The following is a 19,840-nucleotide window of genomic DNA, read 5'->3' as shown; positions in this document are numbered from 1 at the left end:
CCAAAAATCCTCAGCGGGCACGTGCCACGTGTGTAGCGGTGGTGGTTTCAGCCAACCTCAGTCTAGCAGATAATGCATTATTCACGGTTGGATTAATTTCAGCTCCAGGGTGCTTTTCGCCGAAGGGGGTATTATAAAGAGATTCATTTTGGACGGAGCTTTCGCCGGGGAGCTTTGAGTTGAGGACTTTTTTTTTAAAGAGTTTGTTTTACATTCTGATTATTTTTTTTACATTCTGAAAAAAGAAGAAATGTTTTTTTTTTTAAATTATAATAAATCCTTACTACAGACTGGCTCCTGACTACTGACTACTGATTACTCAATACTGACTCCTGACTGTTGACTACTGACTTCTGACTTCTGACTACTAAAAACTGACTACTGACTACTGACTTCTGGCTTCTGACTACTGACTACTGACTATTGACTCCGGAATGTTGACTACTAACTTCTGACTACTGACTACTGACCACTGGCTCCTGACTACTGACTACTGCCTTCTAATTACAGACCCCTGACTACTGACTTCTGAGTGCTTGCAACTGGCTACTGTCTTCTGAATGCTGACTACTGACTTCTGACTTCTGACTACTGACTACTGACTCCTGAATTATGATTACATACTACTGACTACTGATTACTGACTGCTGACTACTGCCGTTAGACTTCTGACTTTTGACTCCTGACTCCTGATTCCTGACTACTGGCTCCTGATTATTGACTTTTGACTCCTGATTACTGACTCTTGACAATTGACTCCTGAATGCTAACTACTGACTTTTGACTCTTGACTGCTGACTCCTGACTACTGACTCCTGACTATTGTCTTTTGACTCCTGATTACTGACTCCTGGCAACTGGCTCCTGAATGCTGACTACTGACTTCTGATTACAGATTCCTGGCTACTGACTCCTGACTATTGACTGCTGACTCCTGACTACTGTCTTCTGACTACTGACGTCTAATTACTGACTACTGACGTCTGACTGCTGACGTCTGACTACTGACTACAGACTACTGACTTTTGACTTTTGTGGATTTGTAAAAAAAAATGTATCTTCGAACGTGTAATCGTTCTGTTTAAAAATAATGAATTGGTAAAATTGTATTTAAAAACACAGGTTATATCAAGCCATCAAATTTGCCAAGCTTGTTACTCGATAGAATTCTCGTCGATAATAGTGTCGTCTAACGATAAGGATAATAGTTATCGTTATCGTTATCGTTATTCCGATAATTTCATCGACGATTACGGACGATTACTTTTATTTCTAATATTTTTAAAATTGACTCAAACCAATTCAATTAAATCTTAGTAAATATTTTTTGATAGTATGGTCAGTTTCAAAGTATAAATACAAAAATATCACAGAATATCTTTTTTTTAAGTACTCATTTTTTATAATTTGCAATATGGATATTAAACGATTCGAAATTTTGCTTGAATTTTAACTGTTTTAGAGTTTTTTTAAATGAAATACTAAAATTTTCACAAAATACCGTATTTTCTCGAAAATACTCAATTTTTTTTTAATTTGCAGTTTGAGTATCAACGATTTGGAATTTTGCATGTATTTTAACTGTTTTAATGTTTTTTTTTGTTTGCAAATATTTCCACAAAATTCCGTATTTTTTCAAAAATACTCATATTTTTGTAATTCGCAATATGGGTATCAAACGATTCGAAATTATGGATGTATTTTCACTGTTCTAGAATTTTTTTGAAAATAAAATACTCAAATTTGCTCAAAATACCGTATTTTTTCTGAAATATTTTTTTTATTATTCGCAATTAGGGGTTCAAGCGATTCTAAATTTTGCATGTATTTAAACTATTCTAGAGTTTTTTTTAAATGAAATGCCTAAATTTTCACAAAATTCCGTAGGGTATTTTAACCATTAGTGGACCCCCTAGTAGAGCCGAAGCACATTTTTCACAAATTTTCAATATTTTAAGCACTTTTTCATAACCCTTTGTACAAAATAATGGAATCTGGAGTGTTTTGAACAATTTTGAGTATTTGTTTCATCAGATTTTTGTTTTCGAGCAGAAAAATAGCCATTTAAAAAAAAAGTTTTTTTTACCTGTTATGGACCCCCTTTTCCTATAGTGGACCCGGGTCCATAATCCGATTGTGGACCCGGGTCCACTATAGGCAAACTGTTATTTTTATACCAAATTTAACCGATATTTGATGTTTTGATGCATGGTGTAGGTCTAATCATAGATATAATGAATAAAAGTTGGATTTTGCTCACTTTTCATCATGAACAAATATATTTTGTAAACAAATTTGGCTTTAAACAACAAAAAAACCTAACAGACATTTAAAAACATTTATTTCCGAAAAAGATCCGAGAAAACGTTTCAAAAACCACTGTAATCTTGACTGTAATCATACAAATAATTTAAAAAAGTAATTTTGATGCATTTTTTCCATATTAATTACATAAATGATTGACCGAAACTAAACAATAGTTTTGTTTACAGTTGCTGATAAAACCACGCATGTTTATTTAAAAATAATGTTTTGTTATTGATTTATTATTATAAAATATCATTTCAAACTGCAACTATGATGCTTTAGTTAAGTACCATTAACTAAAGTTTTGATTAATTATAAATTCTTTCGGCTTCAGCATATTGGTACTTTTAACATAAAAACAGCTATATTTATACTCATAATTGAAAAAATATGCGTTTAAGTTGATTACAACAAGCATTCATTGTATGTTTAAGAGAAACTTTTGCTTAAATACACAGTTTTCTTTATTTTTGTAAGTTAAATTAACAGGGGTCCACTTTTGGAAAAGTTTGGATTTTCGTTGTCCTATATTGGACCCCCCTAATTTTTGCTCGAAAATGAACAGTTCTTCGCTTCCTTAAACTTACATTATTTCGACCTGCTGAAGTTAAATAATCAGTCAAAAAATGATTAGATAGTTGATGCAATCATAAAATATAAATGCAGTTTTGTTGTGAAAATGCTAGTGGCCATGGCTGATTTCAGATGTCGAACTCAAAACACTTATTTTGGCTGAAAGGACACGTCAATGTCAGCCAACATTGTTTTAAATGATGCTGAACATGCCAAATAAAAGATTTGTAGACAAAACTACGCTTGAAATTGTGATTTTATTGAATTTTTCTTCAAAAACCCTTCAGAGGGTCCACTATAGGAAAGGGGTCCACTAATGGATAACGTACCCTATTTTCTCGAAAATACTAAAAAATTAAAATTCGCAGTAATGGTATCAACGATTCGGAATTTCGCATGTATTTTAACTGTTTTGATATTTTTTTTAAAATGAAATGCATAAATTTTCACAAAATACCGTACTTTCTCGAAAATACTCATATTTTTGTAATTCGCAATATGGGTATAAAACGATTCGAAATTTTGCATGTATTTTCACTGTTCTAGAGATTTTTTCTTAAATAAAATACTTAAATTTGCACAAAATACCGTATTTTCTCGGAAATATTTTTTTTCGAAATTTTGCATGCATTCTAATTGTTTTAAAGTTTTTTGAATGAAATGCTCAAATTTTCAGAAAATACCGTATTTTCCCAAAAATACTCAAATTCTTGTAATTCGCAATATGGGTATCAAACGATTCGAAATTTTGCATGTATTTTAATTGTTTTAAAGTTTTTTAATAAAATGCTCAAATTTTCAGAAAATACCGTATTTTCCCAAGAATACTCAAATTTTTGTAATTCGAAATATGGTTATCAAACGATTTGAAATTTAAAATGTTTTAGAGTTTTTTGAGTAAAAGACTGGAATTTTCACAAAATCCCGTATTTTCTCGAAAATACTATTTTTTTTTAATTTTGCATAAATTTTCACAAAATACCGTATTTTCTCGAAAATACTCAAATTTTTGTAATTCGCAATATGGGTATCAAACGATTCGAAATTTTGCATGCATTTTCAATGTTCTAGAGTTTTTTTTTAAATAAAATACTCAAATTTGCACAAAATACCGTATTTTCTCGAAAATATTGTTTTGAAGTTTTTTGAATAAAATGCTCAAATTTTCAGAAAATACCGTATTTTCCCAAAAATACTCAAATTTTTGTAATTCGAAATATGGGTATCAAACGATTTGAAATTTAAATGTATTTTAATTGCTCCAGAGTTTTTTGAATAAAAGACTAAAATTTTCACAAAATACCGTATTTTCCCAAAAATACTCAAATTCTTGTAATTCGCTGTATGGGTATCAAAGGATTCGAAATTTTTACTGTTTTAGAGTTTTTTTTAAATAAAAGACTGACATTTTCACAAATACCCTATTTTCTCGAAAATATTAAAAATATTATAATTCGCAATATGGTTATCAAACGATTCGAAATTTTGCATGTATTTAACTGTTTTAGATTTGTGGTATTTTGTAAAAATTTTAGTAATTCATTCAAAAAACTGTAAAACATTTAAAATACATGCAAAATTTCGAATCGTTTGATACCCATATTTCGAACTATATAAATTTGAATTTCAGTATTTTGAGAAAAAATAAACTTTTTTGTAAAAAATTGAGTTTTTCATTTAAAAAACTATAAAACAGTAAAATGCATGTAAAATTTAGAATCGTTTGATACCCATTATAAAAAAATAGTATTTTCGGTATTTTGTGAAAATTTAAATATTCCATTCAAAAAACTATGAAACAGTTAAATTAATGCAAAATTTCAAATCGTTTGATACCCATATTGCGAATCATAAAATTTGAGTAATTTCGAAAAAATACACTATTTTGTGAAAATTTGAGTTTTTAATTCAAAAAACTATAAAACAGTAAAATGCATGCAAAATTTAGAATCGTTTAATACCCATATTGTAAATTTAAAAAAAAAATAGTATTTTCAAAAACATACGGTATTTCGTGATTTTTTTTGTAGTTATACTTTGATAAAATCCGTTAACGTTGATAAAATTATCGCCGATAGAATTAAAGGAATAACGACGTCCCGACGATAACGATAGAACTATCTACATAGTTATCGAACCTCGTTAACAACCTTGCAAATTTCCAACTTTCCAAAATGGAAAATTATAAGCAAAACGCTTCGAAGTTTCAATCTTCATTATTCATATCCATTGGGACACCTAATCGCTCCATCTAATTCATAATTTTAATCACTCATCAGCGAGTTCCACCGGGCCCTTATCATCTCGTCATACTAACTAATCATCAACTCTCCCAAGACCCGCCACCCCCGGTTTCCTCCTTCAACCAGACCACCAGGTCAATCCCTAGGCCAATCCATTAGCCAATATCCCAACCCAACCCGGCGCGCCCGCCGCCAGTCAATTTACAGAACTCGAGAGCACGCTGAAGCGAAAGCATTTCAATTAGATAAAAGCTCCCATTAACCTTAATTACCCGTTGGCGGTGGACCCTAGGGTCACACGCCCTGGGATTTGTCCAAGACTTCTGCGATGGCCCGAGGTCCAAGATTTATCTACTGAACGCGCGCTCACCAAGAGATGAAAAATGTGTGTCGTTGCTTAGAGAAATAGAAGAGGGAAGATATTCCGAAGTGTTTGGAATCATTAAGCTGACCGGGCGAATTTTAAGGGCACTTGATTGGGTAATTTGTCAATTTTGGGTCTTTGAAATTTTGTAACAATTTTATAATTGTGTCTTTTAAATAAAAAAAATATGGCGACTCGAATTTCAAAAAAAAAAAAAGGACAACAATAAAATCTAAATAATTACTGAATTGAATCTCAAATCGTGCCCAAGTTGCCTCGTCCTCTCGAAATGAAATTTCCAAAATTCAGTGTAGCGCCCCCATTAGAATACGAAATGAGTTAGGATTGGTCCTGGTCGGGGCCGTGCCTCGAAACGAAGTCCATAATTTACTGGTCTGGTTCCCAGGGGACACTCATTTCGCTGAATATGAACGAATGCTTGTTGTAACATGGCAACTTCCTCTGTCCTGGACCTTCCTCGCACCCCTTAGTTTGTGGCTTTGCAACCGGACGTCGATGTGGTCGTAATTCAGCCATGGGAGTGGGGATTCTATTTCGTGTGACCACTGGATAACGTGAGTTCAGGGACACTGAATTCCACAATTGATTTATCCTTTTTTATGAATATGGATTTTCGACCGATTAATTTTACCTAAAAAATGGTTTTCAAAAAATTCTAGAAACGAATTTTTTTATGTAACAACAAAGAAAATAAATGCAAATTTTCATCCCATTTGAACAAAACAATTTCGTAATTTTTTGTAAATTTTTGAAAAATGGTGGAAATTTTTGAAAGTTTTTGTAATTTTTTGTAAATTTTTGACAATTTTTGTCAATTTATGTCAATTTTTGTCAATTTCTGTAAATATTTGTAATTTTTTCAATTTATTACTTTTTTTAAATTTTGTATGAATTTTGTCACCCTTTTGTCTCAATTTTGTCCAAATTTTCCCATAATTTTGTCTCAATTTTGCCATTAATATTGCCTCAATTTGGACACAATTTTCTTTAAATGTTGTGTAAATTGTCTAGCTGTATTGTCTCAATTTTGTCTCAATTTGTCTCAATTATGTCTCAGTTTTATCTCAATTTTGATTTTTGTCAATATTTGTAATTTTTTCAATTTTTTAGTTTTTTTCAATTTTGTCTCAATTTTGTCTTCATTTTGTCACCATTTTGTCTCAATTTTATCCTATTTTTTCATAATTTTGTCTCAATTTTGCCATAATATTGTCTCAATTTGGTCACAATTTTCTCTAAATGTTGTCTAAATTTTCTAGCTGTATTGTCTCAATTTGTCTCAATTGTGTCTCAGCTTTGTCTCAATTTTGACTTTATTTTGTCTCAATTTTGTCTTAATTTTGTCTCAATTTTGTCTTATTTTGACTCAATTTTGTCTAAAATTTGTTTCAATTTTGTCTCGATTTTGTCTTAATTTTCTAGATGTATTGTCTAACTTTAGTTTGAATATTTAATCTTAATTTAGTCTCAATTTAATCTCAATTTTTTCTCAAATTTGTCTCGATTTGTCTCAATTAGTCTCAATTTTCGTTAAATTTTGTTTTAATTTTGTTTTTATTTTTAATTTTTTTTTTCAATTGGTTTCAATTTTGTCTCAACTCTGATTGAATTTTTTCTAAATTTTGTCTAAATTTTTCCTAATTTTGTCTTATTTTTGACTCAATATTGTCTTAATTTTTTTCTCAAATTTGTCTTAATTTTTTCTTAATTTTGTCTCAGTTTTGTATAAATTTTGTCTCAATTTTGTCTCAATTTGTCTCAAGTATTCTCATTTTTTGTTTTATTTTGTTTAGTTAGGTTTTAATTTTGTTTTTTTTTTAATTTTGTTTTAATTTTGTCTAAATTTTAGTTATTTTTTCTCAATTTGTCTTAGTTTAGTCTTAGTTTTGACTCAATTTTTTCTCAAGTATGTCTCAATTTTGCCTTAATTTCGTCCTTATTTTTTCTGCATTTTGTCTTAATTTTGTCTTAATTTTGTCTTTTTTTCCTTTTTTCTTTTTTTTCATAATTATTTTTTTTCCAATTTTCTAGCTGTACTGTCTAAATTTTTTCTCAATTTTGTCTCGATTTTGTCTCAATTAGTCTCAATTTTCGTTTAATTTTGATTTTATTTTGTTTTATGTTTTGTTTTAATTTTTTGAAATTTTGTTCTCAATTGGTTTTAATTTTTCTCAATTTTGATTGAATTTTTTTTTCTAAATTTCTGGTCTCAATTTTGTCCCAACTTTGTGTCAATTTTATCTGAATTCTGTCTCAATTTTTCCTAATTTTGCCTTAAAATTTTCTCAATTTTGTCTTATTTTTGACTCAATTTTTTCTCAATTATGTCTCAATTTTGCTTTAATTTTGCCTTAATTTTGTCTCAATTTGTCTGTATTTTGTCTCAATTCAGTCTTATTTTTTTTTAAATTTTGTCTCACTTTTGTCTCGATTTTGTCTTAATTTTCAAGATGTATTGTCTAATTTTTTTCTCAATTTTGTCTCAACCATTCTCAATTATCCTTTAATTTTGTTTTTATAAGGTTTTTGTTTTGTTTTTATTTTTTTTAATTTGCTTTCATTTTTTTTAATTTTGTCTCAATTTTGATTAAATTTTGTCTCAGTTTTCTGTCAACTTTGTCTCAGTTTTTCTCAATTTTATCTTAATTTTTTCTCAATTTTGTCTCAATTTTGTCTTAGTTTTGACTTAGTTTTGTCTTAATTTTGTCTGAATTTTTATTAGATTTTGTCTCAATTTTGTTTCAATTTGTCTTAATTCTGTCTCAATTCATCTTTATTTTGTCTGAATATTTTCTCAATTTTGTCTTATTTTTGACACAATTTTTTATTTGGTCGAAGTGTACTAATTCATTGGCAGATCTGGTTCTAGGTGTAATGTTCGACAAGACAACTGACGGACGTGACAGGATGAGGGCCTAGTTTAGAGGTTTCGACATCAACAATGTGCGGCTGGATCACCCTCGCAAAAAAAATGTTTTAATTTTGTCTCAATTTTTCTTAATTTTGTCGTATTTTTTACTTAATTTTTTTCTAATTTTTGCCTCAATTTTTTCAATTTTGTTAATTTTGTTATTTGATTGTTTCTTTTATTCTGTGAATGCTAACAATAAAAAGTTTAAAAAAAACATTTCCGTAAACAATTTCCATTCATCAGACAACAGGATAAGAAATGTACAATCCCACGCAGAAAGTTCGCAGCACCATAAATTCATGTTTGTGACAAAAAGTGTGCCATTTGAGTGCAACCTTTTTGCTCTCAACAATCGTGTAATGCTTTCAAACCACAATGCCGTTTACAATGTTGCAAACCCTCTTATCATCCCTTAATGGGGCACTCAGTATTTCTTTTTTGTTTTTTTTTTTTTAAATGGACGGTCGATTTAAGTTGTAAGATTTTTTTGCAATTTTCTTTTAATATTTTAGTTTTAAGATAAAAGAAAGAATTAAATTTTTTATAAAGAACCCCCCTCCAGCAAGCTCAAAGTTACAAATTGCTGCGAAGCTTTTTCTCCCAGAACAAAGTCCTACGCCCCCACCACTATTGCACTTAGTGTTCTCGGGTACAAAATGGTGCGTGACTTTCGGTTCATGACCGTGTTACTTTGTCCATGTTTTTGCTGCTGCTGCCCTTTTTTTTGTTATTTGCAGAAATGTTGATTAAATTAAGCCGAGGGAAACTTTCCAGCTGCGTCGCTGTTACACACACAATCCCATTTAACCTTCGGTATAAGTTTATTAAGCTCCCCCGAGTCCGGTTTGCAGAGCTTTTTTCCAAGAATGGTCGGGCAGAACAAAAAATCTGATTAAGTTAATTGAAAATTGCTGTTTAAAACCGCACACACTCACACTCACCACCAATTAACATCATTTTACTCCGCATTTTTTTTTGGTTTTTTTCCCCGAAGGGATTTTCGTGGAGCTGTTCAACTTGGGGGCAGTGTTGCCAGCGATTCGACGAAAAATTGCAAACATACCAGCGCCGAAAGGCGTTTCAATTTCATTACCAGGCCAAATAACGAAATTTTTCGCGTTTTTTTCCCCGCCCTCTCATTACATGTCGAATTCATCGGGAAATTCCGAAAACCCACCACGGAATCGCAGCCCCCTGCTGAAGCAGATCAAAAATTCAGCTGAGTCGCACATCGTACTGGACTGCTCCATCGAGAAGATCTACGAGGTGCTGAAGCAGGCCCAGCAGATCGGCATGATGAGTGACTATCACAGCTACCTGATCACGTCGCTGGTAAGTGCGAGAAATCGTCATCGTTTATATTTTAATTTTTAATTTAACGCTAAATGGTTAAGATTTGAATATAAAATGCACTCGAAAACAAATAATTAAAAAAAATGCACAAAAAATGCAGTAGAAAATATAAATATAATAAAGAGTTTTTTTTATTATTGACTCTGAGTTAGGCCATGACTCTTTTTTTTCGAAGATAAACGACAACTGGTAGTATCAAGAGGTTAAGACGCGAAAAAAATCACCGGATCACAGACGGATTTTATATCTTGAAATAAATCAAAAACAGAATGCTAATAACTGAAAGCTATTTTTACGAAGTAAAAATTAAACTCTGCAAAAAAAATCAATATAATATCGAAAAAATTAAACCACGAATAAAAAACATTAAATTCTGAAAAAAATGCAAAAAAAATTGTTAATGCTCTCGAAACATTTTTTTGAAAATATATTGAAACTTATAAATGAAAAGCAAAGGGAGTAACATTTTCTCTACAATATCGGCTGATTTCGATCATTTTTATTTTTTATATTTTTTATATATTTTTATTTAGCTAAAATTTTGTGGGGGCCTTCCCTATCACCAAATAAGCCTCTTTGTGTCATTGGTTCAACCATACAAATCTCCTTACAATTTTGGCAGCGGTTCATACAAAAACTAACTTAATCCACCTATGTGGTTGATGCCTTCCTCACTTTTTACCAACAATGGGTAATATGAGTGGTTTGGACACATATTTCAGCTATTTTTTTTAAGCCCAGAAAAATAAGTACACAGATATAACTTAAGTTGTCATAACTCAAGACAGGGTTGCTAGATTTTCAATTATGTGGACTCGTTGGAAAGGTCTCTTGATAACCTAACCAACGATGGGTCGGATGATGGATCCGGACATCGTTACATGCATTTAAGTGAGATCCGGCTTCAAAAAAGTACATAAATATCACTTAAGTGGTCATAACTCGAGACAGGATTGCCAGATCTTCGATGTTGTGGACTCGTTGGAAAGGTCTCTCGATTAACTAACCAACGATGGGTTGGATGATGGATCCGGACTTCGTTTACATGCATATAATTGAGATCCGGATGTATGTGAAAACACATTTTTATACATAACTTTTGAACTACTTATCAAAACTTTAAACAATTCAATAGCGATGTATGGGACCCTAAACCATGTCGAATGCAACTGGTTCGATCAAAATCGGTTCAGCCAGTGCTGAGAAAACTTGGCAAGATTTTTGAACACATACATACATACACACACACACACACACATACACACACACACACATACACACACATACACACACACCCACACAGACATTTGTTCAGTTTTCGATTCTGAGTCGATATGTATATATGAAGGTGGGTCTTCGAGCTTTTAATAAAAAGTTCATTTTTAGAGCAGGATTATAGCCTTACCTCAGTGAGGAAGGCAAAAATGGAACGTAAATATTCGAAAGTCTGTAACTTTTCAAGGATTTTTTTGAATGATTTGGTGTCTTGGGCAAAATTGTAGGTATTGATGAAAACTTAACAGGGTAATTCTCCGCCAACTCACACAGCAGTTGCCCCGACCCCTCTTCGATTTGCGTGAAACTTTGTCCTAAGGGGTAACTTTTGTCCCTGATCACGAATCCGAGGTCCGTTTTTTGATATCTCGTGGCGGAGGGGCGGTACGACCCCTTCCATTTTTGAACATGTGAAAAAAGAGGTGTTTTTCAATAATTTGCAGCCTGAAACGGTGATGAGATAGAAATTTGGTGTCAAAGGAACTTTTATGTAAAATTAGACGCCCGATTTGATGGCGTACTCAGAATTCCGAATAAACGTATTTTGCATCGAAAAAAACACTAAAAAAGTTTTAAAAATTCTCCCATTTTCCGTTACTCGACTGTAAAAACTTTTGGAACATGTCATTTTATGGGAAATTTAATGTACTTTTCGAATCTACATTGTCCCAGAAGGGTCATTTTTTCATTTAGAACAAAATTTTTCATTTTAAAATTTCGTGTTTTTTCTAACTTTGCAGGGTTATTTTTTAGAGTGTAACAATGTTCTGCAAAGTTGTAGAGTAGACAATTACAAAAAATTTGATATATAGACATAAGGGGTTTGCTTATAAACATCACGAGTTATCGCGATTTTACAAAAAAAAGTTTTGAAAAAGTTGGTTGTCGTTGATCATGGCCATTCATGGTCACCCGCGACAGACACGGACGACGAAACAAAGAGAAACGCAAAAAGTAACTTTTTCAAAACTTTTTTTTGTAAAATCGCGATAACTCGTGATGTTTATAAGCAAACCCCTTATGTCTATATATCAAATTTTTTGTAATTGTCTGTTCTACATTTTTGCAGAACATTGTTACACTCTAAAAAATAACCCTGCAAAGTTAGAAAAAACACGAAATTTTAAAATGAAAAATTTTGTTCTAAATGAAAAAATGACCCTTCTGGGACAATGTAGATTCGAAAAGAACATTAAATTTCCCATAAAATGACATGTTCCAAAATTTTTTACAGTCGAGTAACGGAAAATGGGAGAATTTTTAAAACTTTTTTAGTGTTTTTTTCGATGAAAAATACGTTTATTCGGAATTCTGAGTACGCCATTAAATCGGGCGTCTAATTTTACATAAAAGTCCCTTTGACACCAAATTTCTATCTCATCACCGTTTCAGGCTGCAAATTATTGAAGAACACCTCTTTTTTCGCATGTTCAAAAATGGTAGGGGTCGTACCGCCCCTCCGTCACGAGATATCAAAAAACGGACCTCGGATTCGTGATCAGGGATAAAAGTTACCCCTTAGGACAAAGTTTCACGCAAATTGAAGAGGGGTCGGGGCAACTTTTCCCGATTTCGTGTGAGTTGGTAGAGAATTACCCTACAGAAAAAAAATAAGTCCACGGAAAAAAAATTGGTGATTTTTTAATTAGGCTTGTACAAATTTTATTTAAATTCCCCCCCCCCCCTCAAATGTTGGCCCGAAAAATCAGGGGGCAAAAAAATATATTTTTTTCAAAAAACTTCAATATTTTTATGAAAATTTAAGTGCAATTAGTCAAAATCAATTTAAAATGAATTCTCATTTTTAGCATGCTTGGGTTGATTTAAAAATCTTCTGAATATTTGAAAATTTTCGATGTCGCTAAAGTTTTTTTTCGCTAAAATTTTTGTTTCGTCAATTTTTACATTTTTTGAAAACTTTTATTGCAAAACAACTGAACTAGTGTAAGAAACATTTTAAAACACTTTTTCCATGCAAATGTTGAAACTATGGCATGTTATTTTAATATTTATATTTTTTATTTAAAAAAAATACTTTTAATACTTTTAAAAATATTTGCATCGGCCTTATCTTTTGTTCACAAAAATTCAATTTCCCAAAATCTGAATTATTATTTTTTTAATTATTTTCTATATTTTTAGGGGACAAAATCCCGCATCTTTCAAGTCATTCAGAAGTATTCACAAAAATTTTGCCAACAAGTTATGATTTGTTTAAATTTAATAAAATCTTGTACTTAATTTTGTTTACTTAATTTTTTTTAATGTAAAATCGATTTTTTTTTCAATTCGGTTTTATTGGTGAATGATCAAGATACAATAAGTTCTTTTGAGGTACATAACAGAGTTTTGGAGTTCCTTACAGCTGTGCGTTACATCATAATCCATTTTGGAACAGTTATTGCTTGTAAATAAAGGTGTCACCAAGAGTAAGAAAAAAAATAAAAAAAAACTTACTTAAATTAAAATCGATTTTGCAATCGAAAAGTACTTTACATTTTTTTGATTAAGTGCACCGTTTTCAAAATATAGCCAATCAAAGTTAAATTTTGTCCGAAAAATTCCGTTCGACTCGTCGTCAAAATTTTGGTCCTTACTTCTGAATGGCTTAAAAGATGCGGGCTTTAGGATTTATTGTCGTAAAAAAAAATCTAATTACATTTTTTTTTCGTGTACATATTTTTTCTAGACAGTCCTCATCAATACCTACAACTTTGCCGTGTCTCCGGCGATCGATAATTTTTTTTTGAAAAGTTACATATTTTCGAATTTCTTGCGTACCGAACAGATGTCAAAATTGTGTGGAGATTTTTATGAGTGAATTATTTCTTTGGTCAAAGTTTAAGTCTAATGAAAACATATGAGTAAAATCATTTTCCGGGCTTGGTGCAAAATTGCTCAACGACTGAAAAATATTGTTTTACATATAATGTAGAATTGAGGAAACAAAACATTAAGAAGTCAAACTCAAATCTGCACGCTGCAATAAAAACAAATTCTGCAATCTTAGAAAAATAAATCTCAAATTGATAATTAAAAAACATGGAAAAAATTGTTTTAAATTGGCCACAAAAAGAAATAATTATAATATATTAAGGGTAAACTGCACGTATAAAATAAATCAAATATACAGAAAACTGCTTTCAATTAGACAATAATATATTGATAAGTTCACCTTTATGAACTGAGGACTAAACAATATATAAACAGAAAATTTTTTTTTTGAATAAGAAACTTGAATGCTACAAACGTGGAAAAGAAAGGGATTCTGGAACTATAAAATGCATTCACTAAAATACAAAGCTCAAACCTCAAGACGACAACTGAACGCAATAGAAAAAGAGTGTTAAATTCTGGAAAATAAAAAAAAACATAAATCAAACATCAAACTTGGTTCTGGAAATGAAAACATAATTTTGCAAAGTCAGAAATTAAAATCAAAATTTCTAAAATTACTTCATATTAAAAATAAAAAAAGCCAATTTTTGGAAAAAAACAATTTGGTAGAAAATGTAACTGATAACTTTACACTGGAATTCGTGTTGAAGCTGAAAAAAGCTAATTTAAAATTGAAAACCGAAAATATAACACTGTAAAAAGTTAGTTAGTTAAAATCATAAAACAAAGAAACAAAGTATCCAAAAAAAAGAACTAAATACTCAAAGCTTAATTCTGAAGACTGAGAATCGCCAACTAAAACTAAGAGTTTTAAAATGTGAAAAAATTAAATGGGAACTTAAAAAAAGATTGAAAAGATAAACTATGAAAAAAATAACATAATGGAAGGAGTTTCAAATCTTAAACAGGGAAATGAAATAATCAAAACTTAACACTGAAGATGATAGCAAAAATTAAGGACATGATACATGTTTTCACAAAAAAAAATAACTCTGATAACTTAAACTTGAAAACTGATATTATTTCAAAACGTAAAAAAAAACAAATAAGTATTTTGAACAGTAAATGATTTGCAAAATAAAGAACAAAATGAAAATGAACATAAGAACTAAATAATGCACTGGGAAATGAAATAAAAATAGAAATATAAAACTGAAAACTGCATACTAAAAACAAGAAAAGCTTATCTATTAAAACTGAAAATTTGCAAATATAATCTGAAACTAGAAAAAAAATGCAGTGAACAAAACAAAGCTTCGAGAATAAAAACTGTTTATTGGAAAAGATAACTGAATTCGAAAATTGTAAAATGTGACTTCAATTAGAAAACTGAAAAAATAAGCAACTTTAGAATAAGAAGAAAAAAAAAACCAAACTTTAACTGTCAAATGCAAACAAAATCTAAAATTCAAACTTGAAAAGATTGAAATTAAAAATGAACACTGTTTGAGCTTATATTTAAACTGATAAAACTTAAAAATACAATCGGGCTCCGAAAAAAGATAATTAAAATGGAAAACAAATTTAAGCATTAAAAAGCTCTATTTTTTCTGTATACAAAACTGACTAAGTTCGAGAGCTGATTACAGTAAAGAAAACTCTGAAAACTTTTGTCAAAACTAATTAAAGATTGATAATTTAAACCGAGAATAAATGCTTCAATTAACCAGACCAGAAAGTCGGAAAAATAGTTAAAATAAACTTTAAAAGTAAAACAAAAAACATAATTTAAAAGAGCGACGAAAACTAAAAAAAACCGTACTCAATAGTAAAACGGCAAAATTCAAAATTATTTAAAATTTAAAGTTAATTTATTTTTTATTTTTGAAATATCCATTAAAAGTTGAAAATATCTAAAATAAGGTTTCAGTTGCAAAATGACAAAATCAAACACAAACAGAAAACTGGAAAAAATCCTTATTAGCAAAACACAATTTGTACGGTGAAACTGTAAACGAAATCTTAAAAATTCCAATCAAGTTGAATAATACAAAAATGTACTTGAAAACTGCTGGAAAATAATCAAAAAAGTTATAGAACGTAGCGAAAACAATCTTTAACATAAAAACTGATTGATTTTTTTCGAACTGAGAAATAAAAACTGACAGTTTTAATTTGAAACTAAATTGAAAATTATCTGTTCTGTTCTGAAGCTGTTTCAGTCTAGCGCAAGCGTAAATTTAACAATTTTAAAGATGTTATGTTAAAAAAAGTAATGTAGAATTTCAATGTTAAAAAAAGTAAATCATAATCGAAAATTAATAAAAACTAAATTTGTAATATGGAAACATGAATTAGTTATGTTACACATGACCAATATGACAAAGAACTTTGCAAAACTGTTGAAATGAAATCATTTGTATACCATCAATTAATAATTTGATTTAATCAAGACATCACGGTAACGTCGATATATGAAAAGTAAAGTTGACAAAAATATCTTGAACAGCTAATAAGAAATTTTAAAGTGTAACTAAAGTTTTGCTTGTTATTAGAAAAAAAGGCTATCAAACCTAAAAATTTCTAAAGCTAACCATAAAAATATTAAATTCTTTCCCCTTTTCAAATTTGCAGGACCTCCACACCATCAGCCTGGACGAGTTCAAGTACGGCGGGACGAACATCACCGCCTTCCGGCTGGTCGATCCGGAAAACCCGGAAGTGGCCTCCGCCATCCACAACTGGACGCTGGGGGAGGCGCGGGCCGGCCGGCGGATCGATTTCAAAACAACGGTAAGATTGAAAGTTTTCATGAAGAGCAGTTTTCGATTTCCGTTTGTTTCTTTTTTTCCTTTTTTCGTTTTAATGTTTTTCCGGTTGATGCTTTGTCAGATTTCTTTGCTTTTTTTTCGATGAAATCGTAATGAAATTTTATCGTTCCGTCATCGCAGAGCTTTATTTCCTTTCTTTTTTATGATTTTCTTTTCTGAGGCCTCAGGCCTCAGAGTCCATTTCATTAAAATTCAACTCGAAGATCTCCGTCCAGATTACCCCGCCTAAATAACTCATCTTTTGATTAATGGACGGGTCTTACCTTAAAACCCTGCTCAACGAATCCATCACTCGTTCGCAAAAATCGAAAGTCATCTGTTAGTGAAGCTTCCTTGCCCGCCCAAAAATCCCTCAAATTTGTTGGTCCTTTTTTTCAAGGGGGAGGGCCCTCCCTTGAGAAGCAATCCGCTCGAAATTTATCTGCCAAAAACTGTCCCCATTCTCGGCGATCGTGACAAGCGCGATAACTGTCTGGAATCCCACTTTATGAGGTCATTAATTTCCAGTTTTCTTTTTTTTTGTGGGGTGATGAGAGGGGATAACATTTTGAATTAATATTTGTTTAAATATATTCATAGACTTTTGATAAAAAATTCTCTCAAAAATGGCAATTCTTGAAAAATGGCATAATTTTTTAGGCGTTCTCAAAAATCTTGTTAAAAGAAATTTAAGAATATTTTTTCTGGAGGACTACTCCCATAAAAAAATGTTGCAAAGGGTTTCATTGCCAGTACCAGTCAAGGGGAAAAAGGGAGCAAGCAACATAATTCCATTTCCGAGCCACATCCTCGGAAAAGTGATTTATTGACTGACGAGATATGTTTTATTTATTTTAGTCCCCCTCCCTTCAACAGACTAGTCTAACTAGTGGATCAAAAGCAGGGCAAACCCGGCAAAATATTTGGACACTCCAACCAACCTCCCCAGCATCATCCGTCTAAATATATCAAAATAATAATAATGTCTGCGCTTTCCCGGTCCCCAATTTTCCTCAAACGGCTGTCTTTTCCCACCTCCTCCGCGAAAAACCCGTAGACGAGCTCTCGAACGTTCATAAATCATTTATAACCACCACCACCATCCAGCCAACGGTCAACATAAATCTTTCTGCAGGCCTCAGTGCAGAATCTAACTTTGGCTGGTTTTCTTATCTTGTTCTTTTTTGTCTCTTTATTCCATCTCACCTGCGGACACCGGATCGGGTTCTGCTCGGGGTTCCGGATGGTCAACACAACACCCCCCAAAAACAAAAAAAAAAATAACACAGGAGAACGTGACCGTTATCAAGGTGAGTCGGATTGGTCTACTACTTTTTAGGGGAAGCCATTTTTCTTTTTTTTTTCGTGGAACCTGACTGGATTAGGGAGGATGAAATTGATGATGAGATGAATATGAGAACACGGTTTTGACTCTACTGAAAATGTTTTCCAAAAATGAGACCCAATAACTTATGGATTTCCACATTGACTCTCCTATTTGTTCACTTATACTCTCACTCTTTGCTTACTCACTCAATCACTCTTTTCCTCACAAAAAAAGACGAAACTCACCAAAAAATATAAAGCATAAAAACACAAAAAGCACATAAAATACACACAAAAATACAATAAAACCATATAAAACAAACAAAACACACAAAACTCACAAAAACATAAAAAAAACCCAAAAGCACACAAAACACAAAATAAACACACAGAAAATAAAAAAAAAAACTAAAACCCAAGAATCACAAAAAAAACGCAAAAAACACACACAAAACATTAAACACTCAGAAAAACACGAAGAAAATAACAAAAACAAAACACACAAAACGCCCGAAACATAAATAACCCAAAAACTAAAGAGAAGAAAAACACAAAACAAGCAAAAAAAACGCAAAAAACCCTAAAAAGAATACACAAAACATTAAAAACACACGAAACACGCAGAAAACCAAAAAAACATAAAACACGCAAAATATTTGGAAAGACCTTCAAAAAAACTCAAAGCGAATACAAAGGAACACAGAAAAATCAAAACACACACACAAAAGACACAAAAAAACACAAAAAAAAACAAAAGAGTAAAACACAAAAATCACCAGAAAATATCATAATAAACTAAAAAAAACGCAAAAAACACATCAAGTAAACAAAACAGAAAACTCAAAAAACACGCAAAACAAACACAACACAGAAATAATTCAAAACGCATAACACACAAAAAACACACAAATCACACCGAAAACGTACGAAAAACATTTAACACAACATTCACAAACATTACAAAATACCTACACAAAAAAAAACAAAAAAAAAGACAAAATTGGCAAAATTGAGACATCAGCTAAACAAATTTTAAACAAAATTGAGACAAAATTGAGACAAAATTAAGACAAAATTGAGACAACAATTAGAAAACATGAGACAAATTTGAGACAAAATTGGGGTGAAATTAAGACAAAATCGTCAAAATTGACCAAATTGTCACAAAATTGACACAATATTGTCACAAAATTCACAAAATTCACAAAATTGACAAAATTGAGACAAAATTGAGACTAAATTGAGACTAAATTGAGACTAAATTGAGACTAAATTGAGACAAAATTGAGACAAAATTGAGACAAAATTGAGACAACATTGAGACAAAGTTTAGACAACATTGAGACAAATCTCGGGTTAGTTTTCAAATGGTCCTAAGCGCCAGTTGTAAACAAAGCAGTTTTTCGATTGGTTCTCGTTCAATTTACGAATTCCCAAATTCAAAAATGCTTTGAATTGTTCATCTGCACGTCCTCTATAGGCTCTTTACTGAAACACAATGAAAATTCGGTTTGTTTCAGAGAAAAAATCAAATAATTGTCTGAGGTCGCGATGGCTCTTAGGACGTATTGCAAACTAACCAGAGAAATTAAGATAAAATTGAGATAAGATTGAGTTAAAATTGAGACAAAATAGAGATAAAATGGAGACAAAAAAGAGATAAAATTTAGACAAAATTGAAACTAAACTGAGACAAAATTGAAACAAAATTGAGAAAAAATTGAGACACAATTGAGACACAATCAAGATAAATTGAGACAAAATTAAGACAAAATTGAGACAAAATAGAGATAACATAGAGACAAAATTGAGATAATTT

At 31.1% G+C, this 19,840-nt stretch overlaps 1 protein-coding gene across 4 annotated transcripts in view; it reads left to right on the top strand.

The window, feature by feature from the left end:
- The window catches only part of LOC120425314 (glutamate receptor ionotropic, kainate 2), a 312,178-nt gene that overhangs the window by 198,566 nt on the left and 93,772 nt on the right, over positions 1-19,840 (top strand). For all 4 annotated transcript variants that reach the window (XM_052706465.1, XM_052706464.1, XM_052706467.1 and 1 more), the window contains exons 6-8: positions 9,610-9,751; positions 16,520-16,678; positions 17,985-18,005. In XM_052706465.1, coding sequence (XP_052562425.1) covers positions 9,610-9,751; positions 16,520-16,678; positions 17,985-18,005 — 322 coding nt within the window. The remainder of the gene's footprint in view (positions 1-9,609; positions 9,752-16,519; positions 16,679-17,984; positions 18,006-19,840) is intronic.

The sequence above is a fragment of the Culex pipiens genome, chromosome 1 (assembly GCF_016801865.2).
Source record: "Culex pipiens pallens isolate TS chromosome 1, TS_CPP_V2, whole genome shotgun sequence".
NCBI lineage: Eukaryota > Metazoa > Arthropoda > Insecta > Diptera > Culicidae > Culex > Culex pipiens.
This window is presented reverse-complemented; position numbering and strand designations above follow the sequence as displayed.